The sequence below is a fragment of the Delphinus delphis genome, chromosome 3 (assembly GCF_949987515.2).
Source record: "Delphinus delphis chromosome 3, mDelDel1.2, whole genome shotgun sequence".
NCBI classification, from domain to species: Eukaryota; Metazoa; Chordata; class Mammalia; order Artiodactyla; family Delphinidae; genus Delphinus; species Delphinus delphis.
This window is the reverse complement of record NC_082685.1, coordinates 127,245,611-127,270,761: the sequence shown is the minus strand read 5'-3', so window position 1 is coordinate 127,270,761 and position 25,151 is coordinate 127,245,611. Positions and strand designations below refer to the sequence as shown.

At 36.8% G+C, this 25,151-nt stretch overlaps 1 protein-coding gene across 3 annotated transcripts in view; it reads right to left on the bottom strand.

Annotated features, from left to right (window-relative positions):
• PDE4D (phosphodiesterase 4D) overlaps positions 1 to 25,151 on the bottom strand; it is a 560,837-nt gene that overhangs the window by 8,897 nt on the left and 526,789 nt on the right. For all 3 annotated transcript variants that reach the window (XM_060009455.1, XM_060009457.1, XM_060009458.1), the window contains 5 exons: positions 8,152 to 8,245; positions 6,608 to 6,780; positions 5,955 to 6,053; positions 4,942 to 5,106; positions 3,585 to 3,684 (listed from right to left, as the gene is read on the bottom strand). In XM_060009455.1, the coding sequence (XP_059865438.1) occupies positions 3,585 to 3,684; positions 4,942 to 5,106; positions 5,955 to 6,053; positions 6,608 to 6,780; positions 8,152 to 8,245 (631 nt within the window). The remainder of the gene's footprint in view (positions 1 to 3,584; positions 3,685 to 4,941; positions 5,107 to 5,954; positions 6,054 to 6,607; positions 6,781 to 8,151; positions 8,246 to 25,151) is intronic.

The following is a 25,151-nucleotide window of genomic DNA, read 5'->3' as shown; positions in this document are numbered from 1 at the left end:
AGGGAGGACGAGAGGGGTTCAAGGATATTTTGACTGAAATCCTATGATTTTAGGTTTATACAGAAAAATAACATTCTATTTATAAGCTACAAATATAGCTGTGGAAAGCTTATTTTAAAATGAGATCAGTGAAATAAAGTGTGTGTACTGTCGCTAGGTCCAGCTCCACCTTCATACAGTGAAATGCCTCTGCTCTTGAATCTCAAAAGTCATATGCTTTGAACACGACTACTGTGTTCAAATGTGTGAGGAGATCTTTTCCCCCCAAACCCAGGCATCTTTGCTATAAACAGAAAGTATTCGTCTTCCAAGTAAAATTTACTGCTATATATGTTCTGATGCTGCTTCACTGTTTCAGAAAATAATGCTGTTATGTGAAATGCTTTTTTTAAGATAAATCTCCCCTAACGTGTTCTATTCAATATTTCATGATGCTATTTACATTTTATGGATTTATTTACATAGTATTGTCCTTGAAAAAGACTTATGCAGCTTCTCACCTGGAATTTCCACTTCTTTACATCCTATTCAGAGTCCCCCATTCCCCTACATCATATATAAAAGCTTAACTGACTCAAAACCTGCAGCATGTTTACAAGGAGTGTACGTGTCATTAACAGCAAATCATTTGGTGCCTAAAACTAATACAAGCAGAATGATTAATGAAAACTGTCACCACAACTAAGAAGCAGAGGTGTCTCTGGCCTAGGAATCAGCCAGGTGAGCCGCAGTGCCCCTCCACCACGGCGAGCCATGCAGCCTCCCTTAAAATAGGACAGGTGACCTCCCATCTACAGGAAGTCTGATCTGATGATTCCAAGTCTTTATTACAAGAAACACAGATTCAGCCTTTGGCTTTGGACAGGTTGGCAGCGCCAGCTCCAGGCTAAGAGCCGAGAGTGTGCCAGCCTGAGCCACTGATGCTCAAACAATCCCCAAAAGAAAGAGAAAGCACAAATTTAACGTCTATAAAAAAGGGTTTACTGTAGGCTAAAAATAATCACATAATTCTGATAGGGTATTTCATAAGGCTATTTCTTACAAGTTTGCAAGTTATTAGAGGGACTCCCTCAGAGTATGCTGTGAAGCTAAAACTTACTTGTGTTACTGGCTACTAAGCCTCTTCTGAGTCCTGAAATAAAATGATGGCTGGCTTGACCCCTCGTTAACAGCTAACTAAGGCAGTAATTCTCATAATGCCCTGGGGTTCTGATCAACCCTGGCATAACTTTCATCTACCAGGTGATGATGCTCATTCACTCTTTCAGATGTAACACAGCCTCATCACACCCCACCGTCAAGGAAACATCAGCAATCCAAAGCTGTTGACTACCCTGTGTTGCTGAGGCCCCACGGAAAGGAGATCTGCACAACATCACTGAATAACAAAATGCTTCCAGAAACATGGTCAGTTACCCTTCCACCTCAGGCAGATCATCAGCAAAATGACCTTAATAAACAGACACCCTTGGCCACTGTCCTGTATGCATAATTACCCCCTACATGTCTCCATCATCTATTCTCAGTGGCTCTCAAACTTTAAAGGGCATCAGATTCATCTGTGAACTGAGGCCTTGCTAGTTTAAACTGCAGACTCCATGGGTACTCTGATGCCAGCCTAAGCCCACTTGCCCTTAGAGGGTCCACAAGAAAGAATAATAGAGTTGGTCCTCATTTTTCTTGAAAAATTTATCAGAGTACTTGGAAGACAGTGACTTTATTATCACTTGTTTTAATTTGTTCTCTATTCTTAATTCTAATGTTATAATATGGGAACATACAATATTATATATAATAGGATGCAAAGAAAACACATAGGTCTGATTTTGGTATTATTAATTTAAAGAAAAAATGCACACCTTTCTTAATAGCAAAAATTAAAACAAAATTTATATATACTTGTTAAAAATCTATAAAATTAAGAGCATATCAAGACATACATAAGAATCAAAAAAATGAATCAAGCCAGGATAATAAAAAATTGGCAGGGTACCTTTTACTATATGAACTTCCTGTTCTTTACAGAAAGGACACAGTCGACCCTAACCAATGATACAATGTAAACTCACATAGCTGCCTCTAATGTATATTAATATTTATGTGTCAATATATAGTAATGTTTTGGTGACTCCTGAAAGCACCCCATTATAGGTTCTCATAAGGTGGCTGAAACATGAAATGTTATCCTGTCTAATCCTAGATAAATAAGTTCATAAACCAGACTTCTAAAATGTACTGACTATCCACACGTTTTTGGAAATCCATGACTTTCAATCCTCCTATATATGAGTGAGTTACTAAAGTGCATGTTGTTACAGGGCAGTCCAGAGGCTATTAAAAATATACAAATAGGTAAATAATCCAAAAGATCTGAGTTAAATCTCTCAACACAAGGCTATACTTAAATTCTCTCTTTAAATCTGGCTGTGTTGTGAATGAATGGTGAAGGCACAGATGCTACTGGAGCTAGACTGCTGTGGGGCACGAGGAGACTATTATCCACAACTCACGGCAAAGAGGAAAGGCAAACCCTTAACAGATATGAAAAACATTAACAATTTTGAACTTTATTTTTTCACATATAAAACTGACTTTATAATGTTAATCTACCATGGTGTGAGGGAATTTAATAATGAATGGTACACGTAAATTATTTACCAGTGAACTTCAAGTACAGAAAGAACAGAATTTCTGTAAAGCTTAACCTCTTTGCAAAAGCCTAGCTCAAGCACCACTAACATTCCCTACAGAGGTTTTCTATGCAGCTGTGTCAGAGGTGTCGCACACTGAAGAGTCTACTGTTCTTTATATTTCCAAATTCAGTGATGACTTATTTTATGAAATGTCACCAGTGAGAAAAAATTAATGGTTAAAAAAATATTAAATAAAAAGAGATAGTCAAAAGAGAAGTTCCTACTGCCCTCAGCAGGAGATTTAAAAAGGAAAGAACAAGGACTTCCCTGGCGGTCCAGTGGTTAAGACGCCACGCTTCCACTGGTAGGGGGCAGGGGTTCAATCCCTGGTCAGGGAACTAAGATCCTGCATGCTGCGCCGAGAAATTAAAAAAAATAATAATAATTAAAAAAAAATAAAATAAAGAAGATATTTCTAATAAAAAAATAAAATAAAAAGGAAAGAACAGGGCAGGGCACGGTGGTGGAGAGGGAAAGAGGAGTTACAGCCTCTGGAGAGGATTAAATGACAACCTACAGAAAATGACAAATTTAACATTTATTCTGATAACTTCTTTTATTTGAAACTTTAGGAGCAATCTAACTATCTACATCTTTCGGCAAACTTTCACTTTTGATTACCCTTGTCTACTAATATGGTAATATATTATTTCTAGAGAAGTACTGGAATGCATGTTTTTCAAACATCATATGCCTCATGGGATATGAATATAATTTTTAGAGCTAGACTACATTAACATATGCTATCACTGAAACGCCTATCTGCACATCTCAAGAGAACATTATGGCTCTGGAAACATAAAGACTCTCAGTCATTCTATAAAGATTCTCAGTCATTCTAAAATGTACAAAGGAAAATTTTTTCTGCAAAAATAAGTATGCTTTACTTACTTGTATTGATCAGAAACTGATTGGACACACCAGGATGATCTACATCATGTATTGCACTGGCAAAAATTGCTGCAAGAATCTCTAAATCTGTAAACACAGCCTGAAAAAATCCAGACAATATCTGATTTTATTATAACTCATGATCAAACCTTTTCCAATGGTTATATTTTTTAAAATATTAAAAAATGAGCATCTACAAATTTTTTATAGAAAATAATAGCTTACTTTAAAAGTATTTAAGATGATGTTTAAGGATATTCTGAAAATGTGCATAAAATTAATGACATGAGCAATTATTTTCTTTTCTTCCATTCTAAACAGGGACTCTCAATCTCAGCAAAACTGACATTCGGGGCCGGATAATTGTTCGTTATGGGAGGCCATCCTGTGAATTACAGGATTTTTAGCAGGATCCCTGGCCTCTACCCATGAGATGCCAGTAGCATGTACCCCCGAGTTGTGACAGCTAAAAATGTCTCCACATATTGCCAAATGTCCCTGGGGGCAGGGAGGAGTACGAGTAAAAGGGAAAATCACCCCCAGCTGAGAACTCCTCACTCAAACGATGACATAGTAACAGTTTTATAATGAAACAATCTGAACTATAAAATATATTAGCAAAGAGAATCACTCTCCCAAACAATGAAGGAAATGAAATTGCTTTACTAAACATTTAATGGAACAACTTCATAGGATCTGGTAACATTAAAGATGTGTTTCCTTCTAATAAGTTCTATGAAAAATACCAATGCATTGCTAGTATTGATATTTTATAAAATAATCATCTTTGAACTATAAATGAAAAAATCCTCAGGCTAAATTCCCAAAAAACCCCACACTAACTGAAAACTGAGGAAGCCAGATTTGCTTTGTGGAATGTCCACTAGATCATTTCAAAGAAGCGGTATCATAAAACACAGGAATCCCTAAATCTTTTTTTTTTTTTTTTTTTTTTTTTTTGCGGTATGTGGGCCTCTCACTGCTGTGGCCTCTCCCGTTGCGGAGCACACGGTCCGGACGCGCAGGCTCAGTGGCCATGGCTCACGGGCCCAGCCGCTCCGCGGCATGTGGGATCTTCCTGGACGGGGGCACGAACCCATGTCCCCTGCATCGGCAGGCGGACTCTCAACCACTGCGCCACCAGGGAAGCCCCCTAAATCTTTGATTAATTATCAAAGACAAAATTCATCAAAGACTCAACTGTTTATTTACCACAATGACATTTCGCTCCCATAACTCAATAATATTTCTAGTGAAGTCGATTATTGTTTGCCCTGTGCACCCTTCAGTATAAAAGTTGAAGAAACCATTATGAGTGGCAAGTTAGTGTTTTCAAAGGTTTAGAAACCAGGTTTACCTCCAAAGCAGGTGTAGATAACAGCACGTGTGTTGACTGGACGACGTCTGCAGCGTGAATATTATTGTGGTAGGCCACATCAGCGTGGTAATGATCTTCCAGGGTCATTAGGTATGTAATTAAAGTGTCCACTGGAATTTTAAATGTTTTTAATAAATCCCGTTCCTGCGGGAGAAGAAATTCTCTTAACATTTTGTCCTTATAGAAAAGATTTTCCATACAGTATGTTAACAACAACAAAATATCACCCCCAGTGTCGCCTATGGATAACCCAGAAATGGGAGTAGCACTCTCTCAATGTCTAGTGAAGACAATGAAAACCCTTGGGAATGATCCAGGGACTTCAGGGGCAAAACCAGAGTCGACTTGTCCTTCTGGAGCCCAGCAATGCTTTTCTCAAGTTATATGGTGTCAGGAATGAGCTGCCAACTATCAAAGTATCTGTGTCCCGGGATCCTGAAGGCAGCTTCAGTACAACACCAATGACAAGGATACTGGGTCAAAACAAGTGAGACACAATATCCTCTCGAGGGTTGGAGCTGCCCTTCCAAGTCCCAGGGTGTCTATAGCTGCAACTTCTCATATAAATCCTAACACTGAACTGGGGCAAAAACTTGACAAGAATGAGAAACCGATGTGAAGAAGAGAGCAGTCCACAAGACAGTGACTGAAGAAATTACATACTAAGATTAGTCAGCAAAGGGCTTATTCAATTTGTAAAGTTAGCACTCCATTCTCTATGCAAGTCAGGATCACGTGGATGATTTTTAAACTATTATTTTAATGAATTGCTTTAATTTGCCCACATCACATCTTTTTCTTCAATGGAAAAAATAACACAATTGATTTGTGTTTTACCCATATGCTAACCTTGCTGTATCCTTATTTTGAAAAAAGTTATCAAAATAAGTCAAAGGGGGTAAGTAGTGAAGAAGATAAAATGCATGCACAATTCACAGACTGGACGTTATGACACCAAATAAAAGAGAGGTGATAGAACTTAACTGCATTACCTGAAAAATGGTGTGCATGATAACAGTCAAAGGCCGGTTCCCAGACAACTCTGCTATTCTGAAAACGTGAAGACCCCATTTGTTCACATCTTCTAGTTCCTGGGGTTAACGAAAGATAGAACAAATCTGATTGCAGAAGTAGAACAGGAAACAATGAACACAATCATTTAAAAATTACTGACTTCAATGAAAAGATCATTAAATTAAAAAACAATTCATTTTAAATGTAATGATGCACCATGTAAGTACAGGCAAACTTCAGGCAAATCCGCTTAAGCGTACTAGAAACTGAATGGTGTTGCGTAACCTTATGTCTCTGACAATAAAACATATTTACATACTTGAAATATTGATCTCAAAGTATTTCTCCAATAGTTAAAACCTACTCTCAAAAACTTTAATTATTCTCCTAAAAGACTTTTTAATTGTTTAAGGTCAAAGAATCAAATATAGATGCAAAAATAAAGAACACCAAACTGCCTGTCTAAACCCACATATTAATAAAACCCAAGTGATTTAGAAAGAGCTTTATAAAGCGCTTTCCCATCTTCCAAAAAACCTCCCACAAATTAATAAACTTTTCCATTGATTTAAAAGAGAAGGTATCAAAGTTCACTGCATATTTCTGATCAGGATACTTGAAATCGTCTTACCTTGGCAAGGATGTCTTCTTGTTCAGTTTTGACCCCAAACCTTGGGATGCTTGAATTAGTCAAACTGGAGCTGTGCATCAATTTCTTGACCCCACTGATCTGAGACATTGGCCTTTTCTTTTTCTCCTTTTCCTTCTGAGTTGGAGAAGGAATTTCCACTTCATGTTGCTTATCTTAAAAATTAAAAAAAAAATTCTTCATTTACTATTAATTCTACCTGGGTTTTTTTTTATTATAACATGCATAATGGCGGATTTTAATTGATCAGTATATATTCTAGGAAATATTTCCAAGTAAAACTCCTTTTAAAGAAGTTGAGTATTTATAATTCGATGTGGACTTAATTTGAAACTCTCAAACACAAAATTAAGCAAATAAATTCCACTGCAAAATAATTAACATCAAATGTATTCAGTGATTACGTCTTTTGAAAAACTTACGATAGCAAACTTGGAAAAGGCAAAAGACACTGGTTATTTCCACTGCTCATCGATTTCATTCCTATTTAAAATTCACTTAGTGGTGAGAACACTGCTCTTGCCAATTAAGAACTCCAGTTTCAATACCTACTTTGAAATGGAAGAAACTTCGTGCACGAATATAAAAACAGCACTGTGTGAACCTAACCGCTTACTGAAATGGGTCATTCTGTGGGAGCATACACAGCGTATGTGAAGGACTTAGATTGCTACTGCTAGTTTACATTTTCTATACGATAGTGAGATGGGGGAATCATGCAATAAGGTTTTATGGGGAGCACAGAGTACCTCCAATATTATCTGATAACTAAATATCAGATTCACAAAAGCTAATTTGTTGTTTTCAAATAAGACATCAGATGTCTCAGTACACTCATTCACTATTTCAAGACAGTGAGCTCCTTTAACTTGTCCTTGCACAGACTGTGTGTTCAATAAATGCCTGTTTAGTGAATGTGCTAATTAGCTATTACGACAGTTTTGTTTTGAAAGTAAATTCAGATCAAGGATGTGTTCAAGTTATTGGTTTTCCTTTACTGCATTTTCTTTCTGTGGATGGAGGGTGGGGTAGTGGTGTCCCAGTACACCATACTGTCAGCTATTATCAGCAAGCATTTTTTTAAGCTCTTGTGTTATATTTATCTGTCTCTCCAGTCTACCAGGCATGGTGCCCATTAGACTATCAACTCATTGAGTTTAGGGACCATTTCTAATTGATCATTAAATACCTAGTGCCCAGCAATGACTGGCATTTAACAAGAATTTGTTGAACGCATGAATAGATCTCTCTATAAGATACATTTTACCGTTGAGTACTTTGGAAAAACGGACAATATACAACTTTAATTCAGAGAATCCCTGAAGTCCTGAATAAAACAAAAAGATAAAACACATCCTTTGTCACCTTAGGTTCTAAAGCTTAGAGGCTCAAATTATTAATATGATGAATGAAAACAAATGGAATTCCTAACTCTTATTTCCAAAATAAGTTTGCACCCCAGTCTGCTTCCAAAAACAAACAATGCAAAAAACTTTAAAAAATTGCATTTAAATTGTTATTCTCACCTAAGAATGTGTTTGATATATACTCTGACACTTGATTTCCAGACCGACTCATTTCAGAGAGATGGGTGAGCTCTCGATTAAGCATCCTTTTAAACTGAAAAACAGAAAGATAAAATGAAATAACAGAAGAGGAAAGTTGAAGTGAAATAACATAAGCATATGTTAAGATACAGAAAATATGCCAAAGAATTTTTAACCTGTCCTGACTCTTTAGATCAGTCCCATCCAATAGAACTTCCTACAATGATGAAAAAATTCTATAATCTCTGCTATCCATTACAGGAGCCACTAGCCATATGTGGCTATCAAGCAATTGAAATGTGGCTAGTGCAAATGAGGAGCTGAACTCTGGATTTTATTTCATTTTAATTAACTTAAACTTCAATAGTTACATGTAGCTAGGGGCTACCATATTGGACAGCACAGATTGAGACACTCAAGGATGACATTAATTAAGGGGAAAAAAGGCATAAAAAATAATATGCATTATTAGTATTTAGAGAAGAGAAAAAACTAATTTATAAACATACAAAAGGGTTGCCACACAATAAAACATGGTATGTTTTCATCAATTAATTTGTCATTAGCAGAAATGAGTAAGTATACTGGTCAGAGGTTAAAATGTAGTCTTTTCCCCCAAAGTAAAACTGAATAGATTTATTTGAATACTCTCCCAGAACTATGGAGAAAATATTTGAATAGATACTATATGATATTTCCTTTGTAAAGTTTTTTCTAAGTAGGGATTTATTGGTTCTCAAACATTCACAGAATTTACCAATCTTCCTAAGTCCCATAAAAACAATTGAAAATTGACCTGTTCAATTGAAACTTCACTGCTTCACAATTTATTTTACTGGTGCTCCGGTGCCTATTTTATCCAAAGAAATTTGTCTACCACCTAGAATTTATCTACCACCACTACATGGCATTATCAAAATCCAGAATTCTCCATGATGTTATGCTTTTCCATCCATCAACTGCTTCTTTTTTTTTTTTAAACATCTTTATTGGAGTATAATTGCTTTACAATGGTGTGTTAGTTTCTGCTTCATAACAAAGTGAATCAGCTATACATATACATATATCCCCATATCCCCTCTCTCTTGCATCTCCCTCCCATCCACCCTATCCCACCCCTCTAGGTGGTCACAAAGCACGGAGCTGATCTCCCTGTGCTACGCGGCTGCTTCCCACTAGCTACCTATTTTATATTTGGTAGTGTATATCTCTCCATGCCACTCTCTCACTTTGTCTCAGCTTACCCTTCCCCATTCCCATGTCCTCAAGTCCATTCTCTACGTCTGTACATCTGTGTCTTTATTCCTGTCCTGCCCCTACGTTCTTCAAAACCATTTTTTTTTTTAGATTCCATATATATGTGTTAGAATATGGTATTTGTTTTTCTCTTTCTGACTTACTTCACTCCGTATGACAGACCCTAGGTCCATCCACCTCACTACAAATAACTCAATTTCATTTCTTTGTATGGCTGAGTAATACTTCATTGTATATATATACCACATCTTCTTTATCCATTCCTCTGTCGATGGACACTTAGGTTGCTTCCATGTCCTGGCTGTTGTAAATAGAGCTGCAATGAACATTGTGGTACATGACTCTTTTTGAATTATGGTTTTCTCAACTACTTCAACTGCTTCTTAATGTATCTTCCTTTGACTTCCAAAGTAACCCAAATAGACCTTTTAATATACCTTAATATTTCTCTTAACATACACTAACATACAGTAACTATTAGATACTTAATCCAAAAAAGTCACATATTACTCTAATATTTAGTAGCCTTTAAAATTCTGAATTTCCCCATAAATCCTCATTTAAGTCTGGAAAAAGAGAGTAGTGAGTTCATTGTTTAGTAATGTCTAAAATGTAATTCTAACTCAGTATTTAATTACTTTATTAGAATTTTTAAAAAAATCTTGATTCTCTGCATAATTCATACCAAGGTGTTCTAATTCAAGATAATTTGGCAAATAGCTTCCAGAGTTAATCTTACTGACCACCTAGATTAGATATAAGAATTTATCACTGTAAATTACTGAGAGAGATCAAAAAAAAATTTCAACAGACTTTTTTTTTTTTTTTAAGCGGTACGCGGGCCTCTCACTGTTGTGGTCTCTCCCGTTGCGGAGCACAGGCTCCGGACGCGCAGGCTCAACGGCCATGGCTCACGGGCCCAGCCGCTCCGCGGCATGTGGGATCTTCCTGGACCAGGGCACAAACCCGTGTCCCCTGCATCGGCAGGCGGACTCTCAACTACTGTGCCACCAGGGAAGCCCTCAACAGACTTTTGAATACAATAAATGCATATTAGCATTCTCTTGCAGTCAAAACAGAAGAACTGGCTACAACCAATAGAAATGCCTCTGGTTGTTTAACTTACAGGTTGAGAGAGGTTATTCTCAAACTCAGGAACACAAAGTTCACTTTCTTTGTGTATTTTTTTTTATAACTTGCTCTGGTTATAAAATGCATATGGGATATAAAAAATCTAGAAAGCTATATAGAAAAAATTAGAACTCATGTACAACCCCACTGTCCCACTGCTAATAACCATATATAAATAGCTATATTTCCTTCTATGCCTTTTTTTTCATTTGTATATATATACTTGTTGAAGTACAGTTGACTTAAAAATATCATATGAGTTTCAGGTACACAACAGAGTGACTAAACATTTTATAGATTCTGTACCATACAAAGTTATTGTAATTTTATTGTCTATATTCTCTGTGCTGTACATTACATCTTATGATATATATATATATATCTCTCATATATATGTGTGTGTGTGTCTCTCTCTCTCTCTCTATATATATATAGACACACATACCCGGTGGAATATTACTCAACCATAAAAAAGAATGGAATCTTGCCATTTGTGACAAATGGATGGACCTGAAGGGTGCTATGCTAAATGAAAGAAGTCAGAGAAAGACAAATACTGTATGTTTTCACTTATATGTGGAAGCTAAAAAACAAAACAAATGATCAAATATAACAAAACAGAAACAGACTCGCAAATACAGAAAAACTAGTGGTTGCCAGAGTGGGGGGCAGGGTAAGGGATAGGCAAAATAAGAGAAGGGGATTAAGAGGTACAAACAACCAGTTATAAAATAAATAAGTCACAAGGATGTATATATATTTTTAAAACTGGCATCACGTAGTGTACGAAACATGGGTTACTGCTTATTTTCACTGAGCATTATATATTATGATCCGCTGGGGGAAACATAAAATTTGGAACCTTCCAAGAATGTTCATGAAGACATTTCCAATAGTGTTCAAAAAATTTTCTGCTGATCTTTTTATAAAGTTATGTTTTCTTAAGTAAATTATAGGCTATCAACCAGGGATGTATTAGATTATTTAACTCGCACTGGCACACAGTGGGTGCTCAACATTGAGTTCTTTCTATCTCCCAGTTTCCTGGGCCCTTTTATAGTGATAGCTGATTTTTATCATTGCAGGGCAAATGGATGGAAGATCTAACTACACTTATGCTCACACAAAATATATATCTAAATATCTAGCTCTCTTACCAATTCCAAAAAATAATTAGGGTATTATTCATATAAGAAGTGGTCACCATGCTTCAAAAATATAACAATAATACCACACATAAGGCACAAAGGTAATTAAATCCTGTTTAATGAATGAAATTTTACTCTTGGAAAAAATCTACTCTTTGGGCAAATATATATTCAAGAGAGTCTGCTAAATATCTTAAACATATATTTAATGAAATATTTCTTTGACCTGAATTGTCTGTGCTATGAGATAAAAGTTGCTATTAAGAACTGCCTGGTCATGACAAAGTCCTTTCTTAAAAGCTGGGGGAATAGGTAAGGCTATCAGCCACTCCTCGCATTTCTACAGTGTGCTATACAGGAACCACTGTCCACCTGCCCTCCGTGAATTTCTCTCAATGTAACTAAAAAACGATGCAACCTCCGTGGGGTGTGGGGGAGTTGGTGCCCCTGGAAAAGTTAGATAGGAGCCCAGTTTTTCTATAGAGACACCTTCTAACTTGTAAGCAACCTGGTAGGAGGAATATGATGCCATACGCCCAAGCAGAAAAACTGCTTGGTATCTGCAGATATGCCACACAAATTATTGGATTTATCTGTCAGAATATGAAGAACGAGGTGTCTTTTCCTGTCAGTTTGATTACACAACTCATCAAAATAGCCAGTTGGTACAGATAACTGAGGCAAAAAAAATGCCAGTGGAAGGATTCTACTGTACAGACTGATAAATGACAGATTATATTCTACTGATTATTTCTGATTCATACACATATATTCCCAGACTACCCTTCTGCCTTTGTTCCAAACTCAAAAGCATGGGTGGAGAAACCCTTCATGGCACACTTATCTCCCTCCCACTTGTGAGGTGCTCCAAGGAAGTCAACATTTCCTTTCAACATAATTAGATGACACAATATTTTAAGCAGTCCTCTTTTTCCCAAGAGTATGGGAGATTTCCTAAAGACAATTTCCAGAGAGTCAATTAAGTTATAACGCAAGGGCACTTTCTAAGAGGAATTAATATGGCTTCCTTTTTGTGCTATTGATATAAAACATACAGTCCAGGGAAGCTAAATTAATAACCACAAAAATTACCATCAGAGTTTTCTCAACTGGTAGTTGCTCTTACAGTTTGGTCTTGGAGTGCACAGCAGGACGTGCTAAAGAACAATAAACTTAACCATTCAACAATCATTTTAAAACGTAAGTGGAATTTCTCTCATTTTAAGATAACTACATACCATTTATTAAGATAATGATATTTAATTGCCATGAGGGGGAAAATGATTAGAAAAGGTAATAAAATGTACTTTTTCAGGAACACTGTTATGGGTTGTCAATAAGTGACAAAATACAGAACTGCTTTTCAAAAGAACTGGTTGCAAAATGCAGAGCAATTTAATTGAGCATTTAGATATCTTTAAAAGTGACTCTAAATATTTTTGGCTGATGAGTTATTCTGATTGTTTCTGGTCTCTAAATAGTCTGAAATAATATGTAGAATTATTGTTGCAACAAAGAAAAACAGAGGAAGATCTCTAAGTGAATGCTTTCAAATCCTTTGTTCTCATCATGCATCAGAATGTCTGTATGCAGCAAATTTAAAGCATAAAAGAAAGTGAAAGTGCAGTTGAATTGAATACTGTATATTGCTTTTTTAAACTCCAGTTTTCCAATTTATGTTCTATATTTAAGACTGTGCATGAAACAAAATTAAATAATAAAACAAAATTAAAGTATTCTTAAATTTAATCCCTGTACTTCCCCCTCATGCCAATGTGCTACTGGGTACATTATATATCCTCTACTATATAATTAAGAAAGTGGTAAAGTTTAAATATTAAGTAAATGTTTATTTTTCCCCACAACATTCTGCTAAAAATCATTTGAATATGCTGCACTGTGATACACTACAACTTTGGTGGATATCAGCATTAAAAGCTAAAATAAATACTGTATTAGCTATATAAAAATAAATCTTTCAAAATACATAATAAGACTAAATGCATTTATATTGGTCCTTCCTAAGTGTTTTTAGCAATATGGTATTAAAAGCATAAAGCTTTCCAGCAAACATTTGCTCAAAAAGCACTAAAATTCTGTGTTTAGATCCCTGAAGGTATTATTCATAATTATAACACAAACGTGAAGCCCTTTAAAAAGCTATCAAATATGAACTGTCTAAAAGCTAAGAAATGACTTCTAGGGAGACTGGAGGGAGGGGGCTTCTTTATTATTCTCCACATTTTTCTATATTTAAAAAACATTTTAAACTAAGAAATGGCTAGCAAAATTCAAATAATGAAAATTACGAAAATCTGGACCATCTAGATTTAAAGGGAGGTGGAAAATCATGACTATTCAGACAACAAAAACTGAAATAAGTTTGCTTAGAATGCGAGTAAATCTCACAGGAAAGAGGAAATTCTCCTTTAAAAAGAAACAAAGAAAGTGCAAAGTATTACAATCTGAGCGTCCTTAAAGTAATGGAAAAGGATTCTTTAAAAATGTGTATTGTGATTTGTTCAAATATTCCAGAATAAATTCTAATTTCTGAAGTGATGCCTCCTTTAGGACTGAAAAAGGTTTTTCTACTTCAGGTTTCTATTAAACAGCTAGGATCACCAGGTTAGCATTACCACAGGGCATGTGTAAGAAGCTTGCCAAGCAGGAACACAATTTTATTAAATGTAGTGTACTAATTCATTTTTTGAGATTAACAAAAATAGCAGTATCATATAAATTTACATCTTCCAGTTTTACAAATAGAGGATCAAGTGTTCATTTTAATAAGATATCACCTGAAACGTCAAGTGATGTCAACTTTAATGTCATCTAGAGCTTTATATCCAAAGGTGAAAAAAAACATACTCTTCATCAGGTAAAAGCAGTACAGATTTTTAGAAAAAGCTACAAATTAATTTTTATAAACTTTAAGTGCTACATACTAATTAGAGCCCATGTACCAGTTATAATTTAGCCCAAGTATTTATTTCCAATGAATTTAATTACCTTGATACTTAAAAGAATAACTCAAATTTATACCACATGACAAAACAGAAGAAACGCTGAACATTAAAAAGCTATTTTAACATGCAAATTATAACTAATAAAAGTTCTACAATTTCTCCTTATCTTGACCACTAAAAACCCACATTTCTTCTGTAGTTTATATCTAAGGAAAAAATAAAAGATTGCTTAGAAAGCTTAACTCCATTGTAATTTATTAAAATTATTAGTTATGTACTCAGAGTAATCAGGAGTTTACAAAGGCTAAATAAATCTTACCTTTATGTAGCCCCAAGATACTGACAGTAAATAGTTTGCTTCAGGCATTTTTGATTGATTATATAGAGAGACAATAAATTCTAAAATATGTGTATCTTCAAAACCTTGATACTTTAACAATCTCCACAAGCACAGAGTATGTAGGTTTTTAAAGATTTTTGGTAATTAAGTACACATAAGAAAGCCTCGTATTAGATCCCATCCAGTTGGTTTCCCATTGAATGCATTCCATTTGTAAAACTCCAGAATGCAACAGAATTCAACCACTATTCTGAATAAAGACAATTCCTGTGATAAAGAAACATCTAAAGATCTAAGGGTCTGCATCTTTCTCTCCCTGAGCTCCAGGGCTTAATGAATAATGTATGTCAAGATGCTTAGCTGCAAGAAAGACTAGTTCTGTCAAAAGCTACCAAATAAGGAACTGCAGGGAAGCCAGGAAGAGTGACAAGAAACCCCTCCCATAAAACCCCAACTATGCACCAATCACACTGCGTCCCTGGGTCTAACAGGGCAGGGGGTGTGGACCAGGCCCAGGTTGCTCTGTGATTGGTTGGCAAGGGTGAACCTCTGGGGAGGAGGTTTTCCTCCTCACCTCTGGTAAACGCCATTTAATAATGGTATCCCTATAGCTGAGGCTGCCGCATGAAAAGATGAATGGGCTTCCCCTCTCACAGTGATGAATAACCACCATAAAACTCTACATAATTCATAGTTCATTCTTAAATAAGAATTGCCAATCCTTTCAGAGTCATTTCTATGAATTTCAATATTCTCTGATTTCTCTTCAAAATAAAAGCTGCTGTAAAAATTAAAATAAATAAATAAATAAATAAATAAAATAAAAGCTGCTCTAAAAATGGCAATCAGGCATTTTAATTGTCTCCCTCTGTCAAATCCAAAACAAGTGGTTTCCCCGGTAACACAGATATAGCTGAAGTTCCTTCCTCAGTCCAACATAACAGCATACTGTAATTATAAAATACGATTAATGTCCAGAATTCATAAATGGAAGTGATACATTTCCTCACCTGTGTGGCATTGCTATTCTCAGCTCCTTTTGTTTCTATTGTTATATATGGTTGAGCTCCACAATCTTAAAAATCTAAGGGTGGGGATGATTTATTATAAATCTGATTGTGGGGGAAAAAAAAAACCCTGAGAGCTAATGCACTGTGTATGGTTAAAGAATGCAGTGTCCTGTGTACAGATTTCAGGATCTGTATTTTGATCAGAAGAGAACATGTTTATGACTGTGTAAAGGTATAGAGTGGCTCTTAAGAATACAGAATTGAGCTCAAGAGTAACCAGGCCTTTTACAAGAAGAGCTAAATAAGAAATCTAAATTCCTCTGGGAAAAAAGGATCTTTCTTACTTGGTTTGGGACAGCATTATTCTGTAACTTTTATACTAAAGAGGTCTTACAGATAAGAAATGAGGGGAATCTAGCTTTTACTCTATTTCAGCATGAAGTTCTGTCCATTCTACCTCCCCTCCATCTCAGTTTGTACCTACTGCTCGGCACGTCTATGACTTGCTGACTGGGTGACTGCTCAGTCTTCCTGCATCAGGTATGTCCCTCGCAGACAGCACACCCTCATCAGAAACAGCCAGGTAATCCCTGCCTCTTTGAGCTTCTATTGGTCCTCTGCTGCCAAAGTCCTCAGCTGCAGTTCACACCCACTGTATTCATTTCCTAAGTTCCTCTTAATCCTCTACAAAAGAAAGATGCTAAACCCCCAATACTCCACTAAAACTGCTTCTGGAAGAATACAGAGGTGCTCCCCTTTCACTAGTCTCTCATTCTCCTCAACTTCTCTGAAGCGTTCAACACTGTTTGACCACCCTCTCCCCTCTCCCTCACTCCCAAGACCTGCAGCTTCTTTATGAAGGTTTTCTTCCCACTTCTCTGACCATACCTTTGTTGCCTTCTTCTCTTCATGCTCTAATTTGGGATATCCACAAAGACTCTCTCGGAGGGCCAACACTCTCTAACGACCACTTCTAACCTGAATTTTTGCACCTTATTTCCAAATGACTAAAAGATAGTCTTCCCGTTGGAATGCCCTGCTAGTCATCTCAAACTCTTTCAAAATTGGTGGATCCATTTTTCTACTTAAAGCAGTGCTTATTATGACTACTCCCATTTCCTTCAGTGGGCCCATATTCCAGTGTCCCAGACTGAAATCTATGACTCTTTCCTGCTGTTCAATAGGTGTTCCATGTGAGTTGAACACTGTTAGATGTTTCATACAATGATACAACTGAATCCTTGAGTAACCCTTACGTGTTCCCCATCCACCCCGTACCTTCCCTCCACCAACACTGTTTCAAACTACTGTCTTCTACAGAATGCCTTTTCACTTAGTCTGTTCCTTTCATTCCCAGGCCCATCATCTAAATCCAAAGGCTTAAAGGCTGAGAGAAATGGAAGTACCTTCAACATCCTCTCCTCCAATTTCCTCATTTCCATATAACGGGATACCTAGAGAGACAATGATTTTCCCAAGTTCACCCAGGTCCTAAGAACCAGACTCTGAGTTCAAATCCTTTATTCCCTCTTCTTAGTGTGTCAGTTTCCTCATCTGTAAAATTGTTTACCGTAGTAGCTGCTCTCCAAAGATGCCTCCTAATGAGCCACGCTGCCCTACACTGCATCTGAGCTGGCTTGTGTAACCAACAAGGGACGCGGCCTGACTGTGGAGGCCGTCACAGGAAGTACCGCAGCTCTCACCCTGGCCTCCGTGAACATGCTGTCGGGCTCCCTGAGCCACCTTGTAAGAAAGCCCGACTATCCTGAGACTGCCACGCTAGGAGGAAGCCCATGCTAACTCTCTGGAGAGGCTGCTGGGAGAGGGACAGAGAGAAGCAGATGCAGAGGAAGAGGAGAGAGAGAGGATGAGCCAGTGTACACGCTCACATGGCCGGTCTCCAGCTCTGCCAGCCTGGAGCCAGACCTGAGAGTGAAGAATCCATCTCAGTCATTCAGGCAGTTGCCCCTTTAGACGACTCCAACCCTTGCCACCATCAGACTGCAACCATATAAGGGACTCCAAGTGAGAATGCTGAGCCAAGCCCAATCGACCCACAAAACGATGAAAAGTAATAAAAACTTGATAATTTAAGCCACTAAGTTTGAAGTGATTTGTTATATATAGAAATAACCAGAACAATTATTATGAGGATAAATGAGATGTTATACACAAAGCACTTAAAACATCATATGAGGACTTCCCTGGGGGTCCAGTGGTTAAGGACTCTATGCTTCCACTGCAGGGGGCACGGGTTCAATCCCTGGTCGGGGAACTAAGATCCCACACGCTGCGTGGGATGCATGGTCAAACAAACAAAAAACCAAAAATCAACCCCAGCCCCCCAGTAAAACCCAACATCTGATACATAGTGATAAACAGGTATTAGGTGATGATGATGATATCATCATCATAACTATTCCATGAAGGTGCCGACATACTTTAACTCCCAGGCTTATCCTTTTTCTAAAAAAAACATATCATGTTTCCTTCCAACTGCATCACATCGTTCCATGTCTCAGACCCAAAACACTATAATTGCTTCTTAGCTCATCTTCTTTGGCTTTTCTCCTTCCAACCCCTTTCTGATCTCCACTGCCAGGCCAGCTTTCCTCAGCTCCAGCCTCAGCCTGCCACTCCAAAGCCAGTCACTGACGACTCGGCATCACCTGCTTCACCTTCCAGACTCCTCTGGCAACTCCAGCCTGACAGCCTCTGACCCTAATCCCCAACTCCAAGCCCATCTTCAACAGCTCTTTACACGCTTGCTCTGTTCCCAACAGGCTATTATTCCACCCATCCCTACAATATGGCAGATGGTCCCATTTTCCTATCTTTACTCACAGAGAATTCACTGCCTAGAGTACTCTGCTTCTTTTATTCCATCTACCTCAAGCTGGTCTTTCAAAGTCAGATTTAAATCATTCAAAGTACATATCAAAACCAAATATTTCAGCCCTTCTCCAAACTCTAACTGTTCTACACTCACTCCTTTATTTAATAATTACTTGTTATTCTCCTATTATATTCCAGACACTGTCCTGGATACTGGGGACATAGCAGTGAACAAAGGTTTTTCACCTGGAGCTTACATTCAACTAAGTCAGTAAATATATAATATGTCATGTGATGGTAGGTGCAATAGAGAAAAAGAAACGATAAGGAGGGTGTTAGGGATAAAGATTCCTCTCTTATAAGACGATCAGGGAAAGCCTCTTTGATGAGGTGACACACACTGAGACCTGAAGAAAGAGAGGCACGTGGATATCTGGAAGGAGAGGGAGTCAAGTGTTGGGTTTGCCAAGGGCAAAGGCCCTGAGGCAGGAGCAGGCCTTGTGAGCTCTCCCAGAGCAAGGTAGGTCATACAATCATTTAAATCCTAACTATGCTTTATGGGGGTTCTCAGCCATATCAGACCTACTGCTCCCTTTTTGTATCCATCCATCAATCTGTTTTATTCTTTGATGAACTTCAAACTAAGTGACTTCTTTCTTTTCATAACAAATACTTTTTATCCTGAAATTAAATTCCTAAATGCTCTTCCTGCATACCCACTTTACTAAATACATACATACATACTAAGTAAATCCTTATATAGATACTTAAAAAAAAAAAACCCTAGTATAATGGCTTATCAGTAACATAATGGTGAAGAAGAGTAATTTATATTAAACACTGCAAAATATAAATACTTGTACAAAACTACATTTAAAAAATAATAAAAGAGTCAAAAGCTTATATTTTACTATCACTTACTAGCTGTGTAACCTTGAGAAAGTTATTTAAACCTTCCATACTTCAGTTTACTCATTTGGAAAATGAGAATAATAATAGTAACTTCCTTGCAGGTTGTTGTGAGTTTTAATCAGTACATACACATAAACACTTAGCACATCACGTGCTGTGTAAGTGTTTGCTCTGATTCCTCTGATGTGGAGAAATCACCATGAATGTGAAAGCAAAATGGAAATAACTACAGGAGTGCTGTAGCGGAGGGGTGATCTTTTTCCTAAGTGGTGAATGGCTCTTGGAAAGGTTTTCAAATGTAACAAAGTACCATCCTTCCTCAATATACACTGTGGTTGCATTATTCAAAAATTTAGTGTGGATTAAAACCATGCAAAAAACATTTTGCATTTATATGTTGTGTTCTAGGCTCAGATAATCGTGAGTGAATTTTTCAACCTACGTGAATGGTTGCCGACACAGAGAAACACTCCCTGGTGAAGGACTACCCCATGTATTCTAGGACGTCGAGCCTCCCTGGCTCTGTCCATGAAATGCCGGGAGTACAGTCCCGTCCGTGTACCTCAATGTTCCCCAGTGTTAAGTAACACTGTCCTAGTTGCTACAACTGCCTTGAACTTTGTCTCCTCAACCAGGGTGGAGGATGCTTGAGGCAAGAAAGACATTCTTTCTTTATATTTCCCAAAGCAGATAGAGAGCCACAGGCACAAAGAGATCCAACTGTAGACCCTAATTTGCTATAGCAGGGGGAGATAATAGTAAGAGCAGAGGAGTAGTAGTCGTAGTTGTAGTAGTAATAATAATATCAAGTAAAAAGTACCAAGGAAGGTTTCCATATTTCTAGGGAATAAGAAATCTTTTTTTTTTAAAGCTCTGAGCCAAATTAAAATTCATTTAATTATTCCCATTATAAGAAGCAGACTAGAAGCTCCTTCCCATTGCCACAGTTGTAGAGCCTGCAGAAAGAAATCTAAACAACCCAGAAGAGAAATATGGATGGAGCCCGAGAGATACAATGTTTATAGACAGACTTGGCTTCTGACAGTTTTAATGGGGAAACCGTAACAGGAATTTTACAGCATTTATTAGGCACCTACTTTGCACCAAGTGCTTTATATTTATATCTTATCTCTAATCTTTGCAACATCCTGGGTAGATAGATATCATCCCCATTTTAAAGAATGAAAAGACAGACACTCTTACATAGTCAATAACTTGCCCTGGACGTGGCAGGGCTGAGATGAGAGTCTAGGTCTCTTTGTCTTTGCTCTTCATGGTGGATGAATAGCTCGTCATATAATTAGGCTGATTCAAACTCTATGATAAATGGTATGAATTTAGGAGTGGATTCATTTATTCTTAATCCTTGTGCTGATTCCACCTACTAACTAGTGCAGTCAGGAAGCTGGTGCCCAGAGAAAGACAGGCAGCTTCACCTGACAGTGAGACTTGTGTGTGCGGGCACCATGTGAACAAGACACAGATGCCCTCACACACAGGGAGAACTCAGGTTTCCTGAGTTTCCTCTCAAACATCCAAATGATTTCACATGTGAATGTGTGTGCATGTACCAAAATAGAAAAAATACATAATTTTCTGTAGCATTCAGTTCTCTTTTCCTAATAATAATCTTCAGGATCTCTAGATGTCACTCCTATTTTATTCTTCATTTCATTGGTCCTTAAGCGATACCCCAAGCAATCAACAACCTTTGTGGACTATTTCAGGATAGTTAAAAATCTGCTGATGGAGTTGAGTCTTTGATATACTAACACATGCTGGCATCACTGCCTCTGCAACAGAGGTCAAGAGAGAGAAAACATTTTTGAATAGGGAAAAAGAAAAAGAAATAAACCAAACTGTGAGAAAGCTGAGGCTCAGAAGGTCAAGTGTTTTAGCCCAGGTCACAAAGCCAAAGTAGCAGTGTTGGGATTTGAACGCAGGCTGTCTGGCTTCAGAGTACTCCAAATTGCCAAAAAGTATTTCAGGCATTAATCTGCATTTACCCTAGAGTCTGTAAACACTATGTCTATTAACATAATAAATTCTAAGCTATATAATCTATTATTGTCCTTGAAATATTTAAAAATTAGTTAAAATAAGTGTTATTAACTCTTAGAGTTCTCCCAACTAAGGGATATTCCTGGCAACAGCAGTGCTTTTGGTAGAATTTACATCTGAAAATAGTTTATCCTATAATCAGTTATATTTATTTTACACCTTTCTACTTAGGATCAAATTCTGGGAGTTGTTATTAATCAAGAAGCAAATCTGTATAAAGTAGGCTCTCACAGATCCAATACTGCTCGGCTAAACATATGCAAATCTAATTGCTAAAAGACCCTGGAAGAATTCTGAGGTAAGGTTAAACTTCAGATATTAAATACAATAACGACGGCATACCAGTGTCTCTGAAATCACTGAGTGTTCTTTTGCTTTCAAACGCCTTAAAAGTAGTTTTGGAGGCAGACAATGATCTAGAATTAATTGACAACCTGTATTTCAAATAACAGAATTTTAAATCTATTTTTACATTATAAAAACGACACTTTCTTTGATTAATGCTAATAGTACAAAACAACACAAGTAAATCCACTAAATCTGTTTGTGTTTACTGCCCTCTAGTGATAAGGGATCCAAATGCGATTTAAAGAACAGCTCTGTTCTTGAAGAGCCATCACATTTCAGAAAACAAAAACGTTTTATAAATATTTTGGAGGCTTGAGATTAAGAGGAACTCCTGATTGATTTGGGGTTTTTTTCAGTTTTTGTTTTTTCAGGTTGATATTTTTGAAACCTAAAAATCATCTGAAAAGCTAAGAATCATTCTTTAATTAACCTGGTTAGAAAGTTTTCACCAAAATATAGTTTTATTTAAAACAGGAAAAACCTGTAACATTTACTGAGAAAGAAATTCTAATATAAGAAAGCTTATTTTTGTTGAAAGGTTCCTTAAAGCTGAAATAACATGAGAACTGATGTGATAATACCTTTATTTAAATTTCTCTTCCACATGGGCTAACTCTCATTAAATGTTAGCATAGTATCCTGTAATTGTTAATACAGTTTGAATCATACAGAGTAGATACATAGTGTTCTCTGTTCATAACTAATTAGTAAATCTAGCTGAAACCACCACACCATTATCATCATCATACCTACCAAGGACTTCTGTTTCACTGAAGAATAATTAAGGCAATGAATGGGTATACAAGCCTCACATAAAGGAAGCGTCCACAGAAATAATCTTGCATGAAAGGGAACTTCCTACTTACAGAGAAAATGAGGACCCCTAATTCACTTAAACTGTCCTAATACCAATTCTCCATGTTTATGATGACTACTATAATCACCACAAAATACTTAGGTACCGCTCTGTACCTCATGGCATGCTTTGTGAAAACAATTTAAACAGAGAATACCTGTCTTCTAAAGCAATAATAAAAAGTGCAAACAGGCATATTTCTGTAAATCCATATTCAATCTTTTATGAACATCACTTTTAGATGTGAATCTTATAGTAATTTAAGTCATAAAATTTGGCCAGGATGCAGGGAAAATGGAACTCTCACACATTGCTGGTGGGAATGCAAAACAGTGTAGCAACTTTGGAAAACAGTGGGGCACTTTCTTACAAAGTCAACAAGAACACCGACTATATGATCCAACAATCCCACTTCTAGTCATTTACCCAAGAGAAATGAAAACATGTGTCCAAAGAGCTACGTATAAATGTTTCTAGAAATTCTATTAATAGCAGAAACCTGGAAAAAGCCCAGACGTCAATCGACTGGTGCATGGATAAATTGTGGTACATCCATAAAATGAAATATTAGAAAGCAATAAAAAGAAACATTAATAATACATGCAACAAGCTATTAATGGATGAATCTCAAAAGCATTATGAAAAGTGAAAGAAGCCATTAACAAAAGGCTATATATACACACACACACACACACACACACAAACACACACACACACACACACACACACTGTATGATTTCATTCATGACATTCTGGAAAGGCAAAACTACAGGGACAGTCAGATCACTGGTTTCCAGTCACTGGGAGCAGGGGAGGGGAATGACTACAAAGGAGCAAGAGAAAACTTTGGGCGAGGGAAATATTTTATATCTAGATTATTGTGGTAGTTTTACCATTGTATAATTTGTCAAAAAACATTCAACTATATCTTTAAAAAGTACGTCTTATCAATCTGTAAATTTTACCTGACTTTAAAAAATGTTAGGTGATGTTATCAAATTATTTTAATTCCAAATTTGCTTAACTTTGCCTAAAGAAGAATGAAAAACTAAAATCTGAAGCATAGTTCCATTGGGTAAAATAAGATTTGTACCCTTCTAAAGAGAACCACCATAATATTCCAGTCTAACATGCATATGTTTGTCTAAAATCTGTGCCAGCTTTGAATAAAACAATATATAGTAAATTCCTAGTTACAAAGCCTTTAGGCAATATAATAACCGATGAAAGTATTCTCATAAGTACTAATAACATTTTAATCTTAATCCTTTAGAATGACGTATTCCCTAAAATACTTCAGGCATTTTCCTGCTTTCTTAAATAAACCAAACTATCTTAATTTAATTATTTTATGGTGACCCTGGGCCACCATTATTCACTCATCTCTGAAAAGTCAACACATGTTCATTGTATGCTCATTCTACTCCAAGCACTGTGCCAGCTGCTAGAGATAGAAAAATCCAGTAAAGTGGGTAGAGTAGCCTGCAGAAAACTGAATAGTCCCATTGCTGTATTCTTTTTGAGTCCTTCTGTCCTTTTTTCATGGGTTTTAGTTTTTTCTGAGTCCTTGGTTGTCAGCCTGTTCTCCTATGGTCAATATATCTGCCTCCTTATACTCAATATAGCGTCCCTTTCCCCTTTCCGTTATGACGGGTTTTTGTCTAAGGCAGCATTTCCCAGAACGCGTTGTAAAGGACAGTAATGCCATGTGATCATTCCCAAAGAAGACATCCAGTGTCAAACTTCTGACACAGTGCTAACCTTCTTGGAAGTTGTGTACTTTAGCATATTAAAGGCTCTGCCGAGACCCATACTACGTAACTTTGTTTTATTTTGTTTAACTTAGTATTTCTCAAAATTATTCCAGTACTTAATTCTGCTCCCTTCACATTTATTAACAAGCAAAAATGAACAAAAATACCAGGATTTCATTGAAAATTCTTGTGGGAAGTAATGGTCTTTAGCTATCAAGTAATAAAAATGTTTAGAATGGTTATTCACCTACTCAACAAATATTTACTAAACGGCTACTCTGTGCCAGCATGAGGGATATAGTACTGAACAAGACAGAAGAGTTCTCTGCTCAGTGTAAGCCTTGGACTCTTGGGGCAAAAA